The following is a 13,525-nucleotide window of genomic DNA, read 5'->3' as shown; positions in this document are numbered from 1 at the left end:
CTTCAAAAAAAACTCAGTAAAAGAAATTGTTCAATCTTACCATGTAATCACCAAATAAATAATGCATATTTTCCCAACAATTTATGAACAATTGGTTATATCAATTAGATCTGTGCTAGTAATTCATGAGACTTGCAGTAGAGTGGTTAAGTGGACAGACTTTGATTCAGGCTGCGGTTCAAATCTTGGTTTGAAAAAGGAGCCAGTTTTCTTACATTTTATTGAGGGATGATACCTACTATCCACCTTAATGTATGTGTGTGTGTGTGTGTATGTATGTATGTATGTGTGTGTGTGTGCATATATATATACAGATAGCTAGCTAGCTAGCTATTAAAAATGTGAGCTTCCTTACCAGAATATACATAGTAATAATAATAATAATTAATTAGATGAATGAGGACATTTTAGAAAAGATATATATTAGTTAGGGCAAAGAAGACTCTTCAGAATTTAGAGTGTCAGTGACCCTGGAGGGCCTTCCCACACATCCACATCCTAACTTTCACAATCCTGTGTTTCCAAATCAATGCTGTCATGTTAACAATACGCACTCCACCAGGCTGGTGTTTAACTTGCCTTGTAATTCATCAAGTCATAGGATGAGGTTCTACATTTGATCTTCAGCAATTTCAGCCTTGCAGCTACAGAAAGTAAAGGTCTCCTTCAGGGTACACACAGAAGCTCTTAGGTTCTTTATTAGGTGTTTTTGCTGGGAGTTTGAATCCCTGAACTCATCCCCCCACCTTTTTTTAACCATGTTGTCCGGTAACATTAGGAGGAACCAGTCAATGTCATTAAATTTTCAAAAATGTTTAATAGTATCATATACAAAGTCACATAGATCCTTGCTTCTTATAAGTGATTGATTAGGAATATCTAGTGCAGTTATTTTTCATATCTCTGTAAACATTTCATGCCATGGACTTTCTGCTGTTGGATATAATACCATTAGCACCTTAAGTTTTCTATTTGAATACATTTAAGGGGTACAAATGCAGTTTTGATACATGGATATATTGTGTCATGGTAAAGTTTGGGCTTTTAGTGTAACTATTACCCAAATAGTATACATTGTACCCACGAAATAATTTCTCATCTCTCATTCCCTGAACTCTCCTACCTTTTTGAGTCTCCAAGGGCTATTATTCCACATTCTATATGTATACATATTATTTAGCTCTCACTTATTAATGAGAACATGTGTATTGACTTTCTGCTTTTGAGTTATTTTACTTAGGATAATGGCCTCCAGTTCCATCCATGTTGCCGCAAAAGACATGATTTATTTTTTTTTATGGCTGAATAGTATTCCATTGTATATCACATGTTCTTTATACTGTCCTGCATTGAGTGACGTTTAGGTTGATTCCACATCTTTGCTATTTTAAATAGTATTGTAATAAACATTGGAGTGCAGGTAACTTTTTTACATGATTTCTTTTTCTTTGATTTTTACATAATGATTTCTTTTTCTTCTTAGAGATTTAATCTAAGAGATTAAAATCTCTTTGAATTGAATGGTATTGAATCACAGTTCTATTTTTAGTCCTTAGAAAAATCTCCATGCTGTTTTCCATAGAGGTTGTGCTAATTTACATTCCTACCAACAGTTGATAAGCATTATCTTGTCTCTGCATCTTCAACAACATCTATTTTTTTTTGCTTTTTAATAATAGTCATTCTGACTGGTATAAAATGATATCTCATTGTACTTTTAATTGCATTTCTCTGATGCTTAATGATGTCGAACATTTTAAAAATGTGTTTATTTGCCATTTGTAATGTTCTCTCTTAAAAAATATTTATTCATGTCCTTTGCCTATTTTAATGGGGTTATTTATTTTGTTGTGGTTGTTGTTTGAGTTCCTTATAAATTTTGGATATTGGATATCCACCTTTTTGTGACATTTTTGTAAAAATTGTATAAAATTTGGTTATTAGTCCCCTGTCCAATAAATACTTTGCAGGTGTTTTCTCCCATTCCACATGTCTGTTCACTCTGTTGATTATTTCTTTTGCTGTGTGGAAGCTTTTTAGTTTAATTAAGTCCCATAGATTTATTTTTGTTTTTGTTGCTAATACTTTTCAGGCCTTAGTCATGAATTATTTGCCTAGACCAACGTCCAAAGGAGGTTTTCATAGTTTTTCTTATAGTATTTTTATAGTTTTAAGTCTTACATTTAAGTCTTTAATCCATCTTGAGTTGACTTTTGTGTATGCCAAGAGATAGGAGTCTAGTTTCATTCTTCTGCAGGTGGCAATACAATATTACCAGTACCCATTTATTGAAAGCAGTGTTCTCTTCCCAGTGTATATGTAGTTGGCTGGAGATAGGTGGCTTTATTTCTAGGTTCTCTATTCTTTCATTGATGTTAGGTGTCTATTTTTAAACCAGTACTGTGCTGTTTTGGTTAATATAGCCTTGTAGTATGTGTAATTTGATGCCGGATAATTTGCTATCTCCAGCTTTGTTCTTTTTGTTTAGAACTGCTTTGGCTATCTGGGCTCCTTTAGGTACACTATGAGTTTTAGGATTGCTTTATCTGGTTCTATGAAAAATAATGTCAGTATTTTGATAGGGATTGCATTGAATCTGTAGCTTGCTTTGGGCAGTGTGATCACTTTAACAGTATTAATTCTTCTGCTCCATGAGTATGGGATGTTTTTTCATGTGTTTATATCATCTATATTTTTTTCATCAGTGTTTTGCAGTTTTTCTAGTAGAAATATTTCATCTCCTTGGTTAAATGTATTCCTAGATATTTTATTTTTTTGTAGTTATTGTAATGGGATTGCCTCCTTGATTTGTTTCTCAGCTTGGTCATTATTGGTATATAAAATTACTACTAGTATTTTAAAAGTATTTTAATTTCAATCTTTGTGGTTACATGACAGGTTTATATATTTATGGAGTACATGAGATACTTCTTTCCTTCAGTGGATTGTCTCTTCACTTTTGTATTAGTCCATTTTCACCCTGTGGTAAAGACATACCAGAGACTTGGAAATTTACAAAAGAAAGAGCTTTAATGGACTTACACTTCCACGTGGTTGGGGAAGCCTCACAACCATGGTGGAATACAGGAGGAGCAAGTCATGTCTTGCTATGGGACAACAGGAAAGATTTACTAAGTGTGCATATAGCAAATCTTTCCTATTTCAAATCTTTTCTATTGTGAATAGTGCTGCAATAAACATGGGAGTGCAGATATCATTTTGATATACTAATTTCCTTACTTTTGGGTATATACCTAGCAGTGGGATATGCCACTGCTAGCTATATGGTAGCTCTATTCGTAGTTTTTTGGAAGAACCTCCATACTGTTCCCATAGTGCCCATAAATTAATGTATATTCCCACAAACAGTGTATGAAGTTTCCATTTTCTCCACATCCTTGCCAGCATTTGATATTGCCTGTCTTTTAGATAAAAGCCATTTTTACTGGGGTGAAATGATACCTCATTGTAGTTTTAATTTGTATTTCTCTGATGATCAATAAATTTGAGCAAATTTTCATAAACCTGTTGGTCATTTGTGTGTCTCCTATTGAGAAATGTCTATTCAGGTCTTTTGCCCATTTTTAATTGGATTATTAGCTTTTTTAAAAAGTAGGGTTGTTTAAGCTTCTTCTATATTTTGATTCTTAATCTCTTGTCATATGGATGGTGTGCAAATATTTTCTCTCCTTCAGTGGGTTGTTTTTTCACTTTTTTTATTAGTCTGTTTTTCACCCTGTTGATAAAGACATACCTGAGACTCAGTAATTTACAAAAGAAGGAGTTTTAGTGGACTTACACGTCCACATGTCTAGGGAACCCTCACAACCATGGTGGAAGGCAAGGAGGAGTAAGTCATGTCTTACATGGATGGCAGCAGGCAGGGGGAGAGAGCTCGTGTAGGGCAACTACCATTTTTAAAACTATCAGATCTCATGAGACTTACTCACTATTACAAGAGAAAGACCTGCCCCCGTGATTCAATTATCTCCCGCTGGCTCCCTCTCACAACATATCAGAATTATGGGAGCTACAAGATGAGATTTGGGTGGGGTCACAGAGCCAAACCATATCATTCTGCCCCAGCCCCCCACAAATCTCATGTCCTCACATTTTAAAACCAATCATGCCTTTCCAACAGTCCCCCAAAGTCTTAATTCATTTCAGCATTAACTCAAAAGTCCACAGTCCAAAGTGTCATCTGAGACAAGGCAGGTCCTTTCTGCCTGTCAGACTGTAAAATCAAAAGCAAGTTAGTTACTTCCTAGATACAATGGGGGTACAGGCATTGGGTAAATACAGCCATTCCAAATGGGAGAAATTGGCCAAAACAAAGGGGCTATGGGAAAGTAAGTCCAACATCCACCAGGGCAGTCAAATCCTAAAGCTCCAAAATGATCTCCTTTGACTCCATATCTTACACCAGATCATGCTGATGCAAGAGGTGGGCTCCCATGGCCTTGGGCAGCTCTGCCTCTGTGGCTTTGATGGAATAGCCCCCTTCCTGGCTGCTGTCATGGGCTGGCATTGAGTGCATGTGACTTTTCTAGGTGCACAGTGCAAGCTATCCACTGATAGCTTGGTAGATGGATGGTAGCTATCCATCTATCATTCTGGTGTCTGGAGGATGGTGGCCCTCTTCTCACACCTCCACTAGGTGGTGCTTCAGTAGGGACTCTGTGTGAGGGCTTTGACTTCACATTTCCCTTCTGCACTGCCCTAGCAGAGGTCCTCCATGAGTGCTGTGCCCCTGCAGCAAACTTTTGCCTGGGCATCCAGGCATTTCCATGCATACTCTGAAATCTAGGCAGAGGTTCCCAAACCTCAATTCTTCACTTCTGTGCACCTGTAGGCTCAATACCACATGGAAGCTGCCAAGGCCTGGAGCTTCCACCCTCTGAAGCAACAGCCTGAGCTGTACCTTGGCCGCTTTTGGTCATGGCTGGAGCAGTTGGAATGCAGGGCATCAAGTCCCTAGACTGCACACAGCAGAGGAACCCTGGGCCTGGCCCATGAAACCATTTTTTCTTCCTAAGTCTCCAGGCCTGTGATGGCAGGGGCTGCCACAGAAGTCTCTGACATGCCCTGGAGACATTTTTTTCCATTATCTTGGGGATTAACATTCAGCTCCTCATTACTTTTGCAGATTTCTGCAGCTGGCTTGAATTTCTCCTCAGAAAGTGGGATTTTTTTTTTTTTTTTTTGGAAAGCAGCTTTACAGTTTGAGTCTTCCCATGCAAAGCCTTTAAATATCGTTGCATATAAAGACTAACTGCAAAATAATGCAGGGATAATTAAAAGCCTGTTTATAGTACACTGATACTTTGTCATGTGGAATTCCAATCTGTGACTGACTGCCACGTACCCTGATCAAACAATGTACACACAAATCAGACAGCTTTTTACTGACACAGTCAGTGTCCATAGTGATTCCATAATGATCCCTCTCTTTTCTGGAACACTCTGCCATATTGTCATTTGGGAATATCAGAGTCAACCTGCACCATTCATAAGCACTTCCCCTCTGAAAAATGTAATGTGCAATAATGGCAAATTCTGACTTCATTTGGTTCTTGCATATGAAAGGCATTTTTTGGGTTTTTCACTAGTTTGAACATCTCTGGTTTAGAATACGGTGAATCCTTGGACAAAAGCTTTCCCTGGATCGACTACATTTGTTCCATTTATTTTTTGTAGGTTCTATAATGTAACACTAATGGGCATTCAAGGCTAAAGGTCCTGAGTGTTGATTATCTCCACATTTCCCTACTGTTTGGCTGCAGGGATGGATGACCTAGAGCTTGGTGGTTCCATGGTCATTTCCCATCAGTATAAACTCTCTGAGGGTGTCTGAGAGGTGTGCCATGTGAAAAGACTTGTGTATGAATATATGTTTCTCATGTGTATGATTGGGTCAAATCTAGAAAGGGATGAGCTGTGGCTTAAGGTCTTCCTATGTCCCCAGCACATGTGGAGTGGGTTTATCCAATGTGAGTTCTCTGGTGCTTGGTAATGGAGGTGCTGTGTGTAAAGGCCTTTCCACAGTACCTGCATGCATATGGCTTCTCTCCTGTATGGATCCTTCAGTGCTGAGTGAGGTGGGTGCTCTGCCTAAAGGACTTTCTACAATCGTGACACTTGTAAGGCTTTTCCCCAGTGTGTGTCCTTTTGTGCTGGCTGAGGAAGGAGCTGTGGTTGAAGGATTTCCCACACTTATTGCACCCGTAGGGCTTTTCCTTGGTGTGAATCCTCTGGTGTTCGATGAGAAGGGAGCTCTGGCTGAAGGCTCTGACACACTGGTTACATCCATAGGATTTCTCTCCTGTGTGGATCCTCTGATGCTGAATGAGGGGAGCAAGCTGGCTGAAGGCTCTGCCACACTGGTTGCATTTGTAGGGCTTCTCCCCAGTGTAGTTTCGCTGATGTTTGGTGAGGGATGAGCTGTGGCTGAATGCCTTGCTGCAGTCATTGCATTTGTAGGGCTTCTCCCCTCTGTGGATTCACTGGTGTTGAGTGAGGCATGTGCTCTGCCGGAAGGCCTTCCCACATTGACTGCACTCGAACAGCTTCTCTCCTGTGTGCATCTGCTTGTGCTGGCTGAGTGAGGAGCTGTGGCTGAAGGTTTTCCCACACTGGTTGCATCCATAGGGCTTCTCTCCTGTGTGAATCCTCCAATGCTTGGTCAGGAGTGTGCTCTGGCTGAGGGCTTTCCCACACTCACTGCACTCATAGGGCTTTTCTCCTATGTGGGTCGTCTGGTGCTGAATCAGTGGTGTGATCTGGGTGAAGGCTTTTCCACACTCAGGGCTTCTTCCCTGTGTGGATTTGCTGGTGATTGGTCAAGGACTAGCTGTGGCTGAAGGCCTTGACACACTCACCACACTGATAGGGTTTCTCCCCATTGTGGATTCACAGGTGCTGGGTGAGGTGGGTGCTTTGCTGGAAGGCTTTCACATACTTGCTGCACTCGTAGGGCTTCTTGCCTGTGTGAGTTCACTCGTATTGGCTAAAGGAGGACCTAAAACTGAAGGATTTCCCACATTCGCTGCACTTATAGGGCTTCTCACCTGTGTGAGTTATCTGGTGCTGGATCAGCAGGGCAATTTGGTTGAAGGTCCTCCCACACTGAGTGCGTTTATTGGGTTTCTCCCCAGTGTGGATTCTCTGGTGTTTGGTAAGTGCTGAGCCGTTTTGGAAGTCTTTTCTGCATTCATGACATTCATAAGGTCTCTCTCCTGTGTGCGTACAGTGGTGTTCGATAAGTGCTGAGCTGTGACTAAAGGCCTTTCCGCATTCCTGACATTTGTAGGGTTTCTCTTTTACATAGGTTTTCTGTAGAACATTTAGGTCTGACTTCTCCCTTTTTCCATGTGTTCCCCACGTGTAAGGGCCTCGTCGTTCAGGAGTCATTGTTTGATGTGGGAAATCAGGGTTCAGACTTAACGTTTTTCCTAAACCCATTCCTCTGCTACTGCTCCTGAACAGGCATCTTCATAGGCATGAAGGCCACCAGCACTGCCAGGCTCTCTAGGCTCTCACAATTCCATTCCCAGTGGCTCACAGTGTCCTCACCCCTGCAGTACCCTAGACCATCCTACAGAAATCTTTCTACCAAGATGACACTGTTGGATATTTCTTCAGAGATACCTTGCTTTAGAACTGACAGTTTGACTTTGGGTTTAGTTTCCAAGTCTGAAAGAAGCAAAAACTGGAAATGTCCCTTAATCTCTGTTACAGGGCAAAAGAGTTTGTGGTGAGATGGGAAGAGGAAGGATTAAAATAATGATTTTGAAAGTTCAAGCTCAAGGTACAAGTGGCTTTGACGATTTAAAAATATAGTTTTGCAAACCAGGAAAGGAAGAGAGAGAGGGAAAAACAGAATAAGGAAGAGGAAAATAAGGAATAAGGAAAGGAACAGGAAAGAACAGAATAAGGAAAGGAAGGTGAGAGGAAGGAAAAAACAGTTGGCACAAGGAGTATGGGTGGAGTCTGTGAGGGGAGCATAGAGGAGGGTGCAGGGGGGATGCCCAGGAGAGAGCACTCAGATGCACGGATGCACTGGACTTGGAAGGAGCAATGTGGGAACCAGGCCCCAGCTACAGTGGCCTCCATGATGCCAGGTGGCAACAAAGAAAAAGGTGCTGCATGGGTGAAGTCTGCTAACACCCAACTTCTTCCTGGCAGCATATGCTGTTGTGCCACCTCACTCTAGATGTAAAGGAACCTATCTGCTCCCCACAAACAGGAATAGCTGCAACATGCATCACTAGGAGGAAGATAAATGACCCATGGTGTATTAGAGTACTTTGATCTGCCTTATTTTGTCTGTTTCACTAACTGGAAACTCCTTGAGGGTAGGGGTTTCTGTCTACCTTGCTCACCACTGTATCTGTAGCCCATAGCAAGACTTCAATATACATGCTTAATGAATGAACAAATGTACTCCCTCCTCCTGCTTCCTGGCAGGACTCCCTTTTTGCCCTGGGTACCCAGCCGTCTCTGCACAGCCATGACCTGGGTGCATGCTGCCCCTACTCTGACCCCACAGTGGCCTAGAGGTGTGATATGGGTACCTTCCCCATATTGTTATGCTTCAGTGAAAAGTTCAATTTAAAAAAAAAGTTAAGCCAGGGGTGACTGGCAGAATAGTGGCTTTCCAGGATGCCCACATCCTAACCCCAGAACCTGTATGTTTCCAATTATATGGGAGGGAGGAATTAACATTGCTAATCAGCTGACATTAAGAGAGAAATTATACTGGATTTTCTGAGTGGACTTGTGTAATCACAAAGGTCCTTAAATGTGGAAAAGAGGCAGAAGGGTCAGAGTCAGAGTGAATAAGATGTGAGACTTGACAAGCCCTCGCTGACTGTAAAGATGGACAAGGCTATAGCCAAGGAATGTGGGTGCTTCTAGAAGCTGAAAAATGCAAATAGATGGATTCTTAGCCAGGCACAGGGCCTCATGCCTGTAATCTCAACACTTTGGGCAGCCGAGGCAGGAGGACTGCCTGAGCCTGGGAGTTCAAGACATGCCTGGGCAAAATGGTGAGTCCCCGTCTCCACAAAAATAAAAAAAAAAATTAGCTAGGCATGGTGACACACACCTGCAGTCCCAGCTACTCAGGAGACTGAGGCAGGAGGATCACCCTAGCCCAGAAGGTTGAAGTTGCCATGAGCCATGATCATACCACTATACTCTAGCCTGGGCAAGAGAGCAACACTCTGTCTCTTAAAAAGCAAAGAGGAAATAAAGAAAGAAATGGATTCTTCCCTTCCCTACAGCCTCCAGAAGGAATGATGCCCTGCTGACGTCTTCATTATATCCCAGCGAGACTCATTTTGAACTTCTGATCTCCAGAACTTTAAGATAATTCTCTTTGCTTTATGCTACGAAGTTTGTAGTATTGTTGACCCTTGAACAATGAGGGGGCTAGGGACACTGACCCCAGTGCAATCGAAAATCTGTGTATAGCTTTTGACTCCCCAAAAAGTTAACTACTAATAGCTTACTGTGACCATACTGATAAAATCAATAGTCAACACTTTTTTTTTTTTTTTTTTTTTTTTGAGACATGGTCTTGCTTTGTCACCCAGGCTGGAGCACAGTGATGTGATCTTGGCTCACTGCAACCTCCGCCTCCTGTGTTCAAGCAATTCTCTTGCTTCAGCCTCCTGAGAAGCCGGGACCACAGGCGTGGACCACCACATCCAGTTTTTTTTTTTTTTGTTTGTTTGTTTGTAGAGACCGGGTTCCACCATGTTTACCAGGTCTTGAACTCCTGACCTCAAATGATCCACCTGCCTCGGCCTCCCAAAGTGCTGGGACCATACATGTGAGCCACCGCTCCCAGCCCTTAGTTAACATGTTTTGTATATGTATTATATAATACATTAAAGTAAGCTAGATAAAAGAAGATGCTATTAAAAATCATAAGGAAGAGAAAATATATTTACTATGCATTAAATGGATGTGGATCACCATAAAGATCTTCATCCTCATTCACAGTGAGTAGGCTGAAGGAGGAGTAGGAGGAGGGGTTGGTCTTGCTGTCTCAGGGTTGGCTGAGGCAGAAGAAAATCCATGTATAAATGGACCCACACAGTTCAAACTCTTGTTGTTCAAGGATCAATTGTAACTTGTTGCCGGAGAAGCAACAGGAAGCTAATACACTGGGTGAAGGCTGACTATTATTGATCTGGAGGGACCCTACTATGACCCTCTCCCATACTGGCCATTCCTCCTGGACTCTGGTGACAGGCCATTCTTCCCACCTGATGCCAATGGGAAATTGCCTGTCTGTGGGCTGGGATATCTCTGCTATCTATCAATCACCCTACAGGCACATGTCAGGGCCCAGCCCGGATCCACGGTCCCACAGATACATGAATTATAAACAATTATTTGGTTTAAGCCACTGAGGTCAGAGTGCTTTTCCTATGCAATCACTGATGCATCACTTCAGGCCTTTGCACCTGCTGTTTCCTCTGCCTGAAATACTAGTGTTCTCTCAGACTGCCTCATGGCTTAGGCTTCAAGTCACATGTCACCTCCTTAGAGAGGCTATCCCTCATCTCTCTGCTAAAGTCTCCTCACTCCCATCCTAGTCTACCTCATTACTCGTTTTCATTTTCTCAGCATTCATCACAATCTGTAATCATCCAACTCATTTTATTATTATTTTACCGATTTATTGTTTGTCTCCCCAACTCCCTCACCAAGAATGTAAATTCACTGGAGATGAGGACTTGTTGTCATCACTCACAGCAAAATGGGTGCTTGGTAAACCTTCACTAAGACTAAGCAGTAAATTTGCTCTGAAGAATTAGAGAGCAGATGCAGAGAGAGAAACCAGGGAGCAAGCATGGACAGGCTTCTCTCAGCCCGAAAGGGCTCCAATCTCACCTGGGTACATGCCTTGCAGAACTCCAGAGTCCACCACCCATGGCTCTGCCTCTTGTTCCAGCAGGGAGATGATGTTTGGCTTTGGTAACCAATGTCCCACAGAGACTAGAAGCCTGAAGGTGTCCAGCATTACATCATGGTACAGGGTCTTCTGGGCAGGCTCAACTGCCCCCACTTCTCCTGGCTGAAGTCCACCACCATGTCCTCAAAGGTCACGTGCTCCTCCAGCACAGTGTGGGCAGTCCTTTCAGAGGCAGATGTTGTGATTCTGGAGCTTGGTGCAGACTTCAGGAGGCCAGGCATGCAGGTAGAGGCCAGGCATGAGTAGAGGCTGGGCACAAGGAGGAGGCTGCATGCGAATATGGGCCAAGTGCAAAGAGGAGGCCGGGTGAGAGGAGGAGACCATGTTCAAGGAGGAGGCCGGGCACGAGGTGGAGGACACACTCGAGGAGGCCGAGATTCTTACCGGGTCTGTGGAGACAGGCAGCCCAGGGGTCATGCCCTAGCTTCTGGCAGGAACGGCTGCCCCCAGTCCACCTGACTGTGAGACAAAGGCCATGGCACTAGCGGGCTTTTTTTTTTTTTCCCCCCCACATTGTCAGACTGCATATTTTCCAAACTTTTATGCTCTGCTTCCCTTAAAAAACTGAATGCCTTTAACAGCACCTAAGTCACCTCTTGTATGCTTTGCTGCTTAGAAATTTCTTCTGCCTCTATTTTCTGTTCTGTTCCATTGATCTCTGTGTCTCTTTTAGTGCCAGCACCACACTGTTTTGGCTACTGTAGCCTTAGAGTGTAGTTTGAAGTTAGATAGTGTGATTTCTCCAGTTTTGTTTTTTTTTCTTAGGATTACTTTGGGTACTTGGGCTCTTTTTTGGTTCCATATGAATTTTATGATTTTTTTCTAATTCTGTGAAAAATGATGTTGGTAATTTGGTTGAAATAACATTGAATTTGTAAATTGTTTTGGACTGTATGGCCATGTTAATGATATTGATTGTTCCAATCAATGAGCATGGTATGTCTTCCCATTTATTTGTGTCATCTCTGATTTCTTTTAGCAGTGTTTTGTAGTTGTCTCAGTTAAGCAGTTGGTTAAGCTGTAGTCCCATGTATTTCATTTTTTTTTTTTGTGGCCAGTGTATAATAAATGGACTTGTGTTCTTGATTTGATTCCCATTCTGGATGCTATTTGTGTATAGAAATGCTACTGATTTGTACATTGATATTGTGAAATCTTGATAAAATAGTTGATCAGCTTTAAGAGCCTTTTCCTGGAGTCTCTAGGGTTTTCAAAGTATGCAGTCATATTGCCAGTGACAAGACATAGTTTAACTTCTTCAGTTTCTGTTTGGATGCCTCTTACTGCTTTCTCTTGCCTGATTGCCTTGGCTAGGACTTCTAGTACTAAGTAAAATGAGAGTGGTGAGAGTGGGCATCCTTGTTTTGTTCCATTTCTCAATGTGAATGCTTCCAGCTTTTTCCTATTCAGTATGATATTGGCTATAGTTTTGCCAGAGATGGCTCTTATCATGTTGAGGTATGTCTCTTTGATACCAAGTCTGCCTGTTGAGTGTTTTTATCATGAAGGGATATTGGGTTTTATGGAAAACTTTTTCTTTGTCTATTGAGATGGTCATATGATTTTTGCTTTTAATTCTGTTCATGTGGTAGACTTATTGACTTCATCCTGGGAATAGAGCGTGCCTGATTGTAGTGAATTAGCTTTTTTGATGGGCTGTTGGATTCAGTTTTCTAGTATTTTGTTGAGAATTTTTGTGTCTGCATTCATTGGCGATATTGACCTGAAGTTCCCTTTCTTTGTCATGTCTATGCCAGTTTTTGGTACTAGTCTGAGAGTGGCTTCATAAAATGAGTTGGGGAGGAGTTTCTCCTTCTCAATTTTTTGGAATAGTTTCACTAGGATTGATACTAGTTATTAAATCTATACAAACCGTCAATGAAACCAAGGGTTAGTTTTTTTAAAAGAGTAAACAAGATCAATAGACTGCTAGCTAGATAAACAAAGAAAAAAGATCCACATAAGTACAATCAGGAATGACAAATACAATATTACAACTATTCCCACAAAAATACAATAATCCCCAGAGACTACTATGAACAACTTTATACAAACCAATTAGAAAGTGTAGAGTAAATGATTGAATTCCAGAAACACACAATCTCCCAAGATTGAATCAGAAAGAGGTTGAAATTGTGAATAGACCAATATTGAGTTCTGAAACTGAATCAATAACAAAAAAACTACCAACCAAAGAAAACCCTGGACCAGACATTATTTATAGCCAAATTCTACCAAATGTACATATGTCCACACTCTGAACCTGGCTTGTATGTATCTCCCGGTTTGTTGGGTTCCTCTCTATAATCTCACCCTTTATCACAGCCCTGTCTTGTGGATCTTCCTGATTTATATGTATTGTTGCCCTGTTTGTTTTCCTACCCCCAAATTTTTGTCCTGACCAGTGGTTTTAGCTTTTCGTCCCTCGTGGAATTTCCCTCATGGAATTATAATAGGAGAAAGTATTGTACAATCCATTCTTGTTTCCCTCTTTTTGTAATTAAATGGATGAGTGTAATATATCACAATACCTAAATG

At 41.5% G+C, this 13,525-nt stretch overlaps 2 protein-coding genes across 5 annotated transcripts in view; one reads left to right on the top strand and one right to left on the bottom strand.

Annotated features, from left to right (window-relative positions):
• AGBL4 (ATP/GTP binding protein like 4) overlaps positions 1–13,525 on the top strand; it is a 1,510,388-nt gene that overhangs the window by 197,429 nt on the left and 1,299,434 nt on the right. The gene's annotated exons all lie outside the window — the stretch shown is intronic.
• Positions 5,827–6,646, bottom strand: LOC115900829 (putative protein TPRXL). Its single transcript, XM_030942939.1, has 2 exons — positions 6,059–6,646; positions 5,827–5,937 (listed from the first exon to the last, which is right to left on the bottom strand). The coding sequence occupies exons 1-2, from the start codon at positions 6,644–6,646 to the stop codon at positions 5,827–5,829; spliced, it is 699 nt and encodes a 232-aa protein (XP_030798799.1).

This window comes from Rhinopithecus roxellana, chromosome 12 (assembly GCF_007565055.1).
Source record: "Rhinopithecus roxellana isolate Shanxi Qingling chromosome 12, ASM756505v1, whole genome shotgun sequence".
NCBI lineage: Eukaryota > Metazoa > Chordata > Mammalia > Primates > Cercopithecidae > Rhinopithecus > Rhinopithecus roxellana.
This window is presented reverse-complemented; position numbering and strand designations above follow the sequence as displayed.

Excerpts from the sequence above, each read along its gene's own strand:
- LOC115900829 (XM_030942939.1), bottom strand. The coding sequence starts at position 6,646 with ATGGATGCAACCAGTGTGGGAAAACCTTCAGCCACAGCTCCTCACTCA. Across the intron at positions 5,938-6,058 it reads CCATACAGGAGAGAAGCCAT|AGCTCATCCCTTTCTAGATT; the intron begins ATGCATGCAGGT and ends ACCTTAAGCCAC.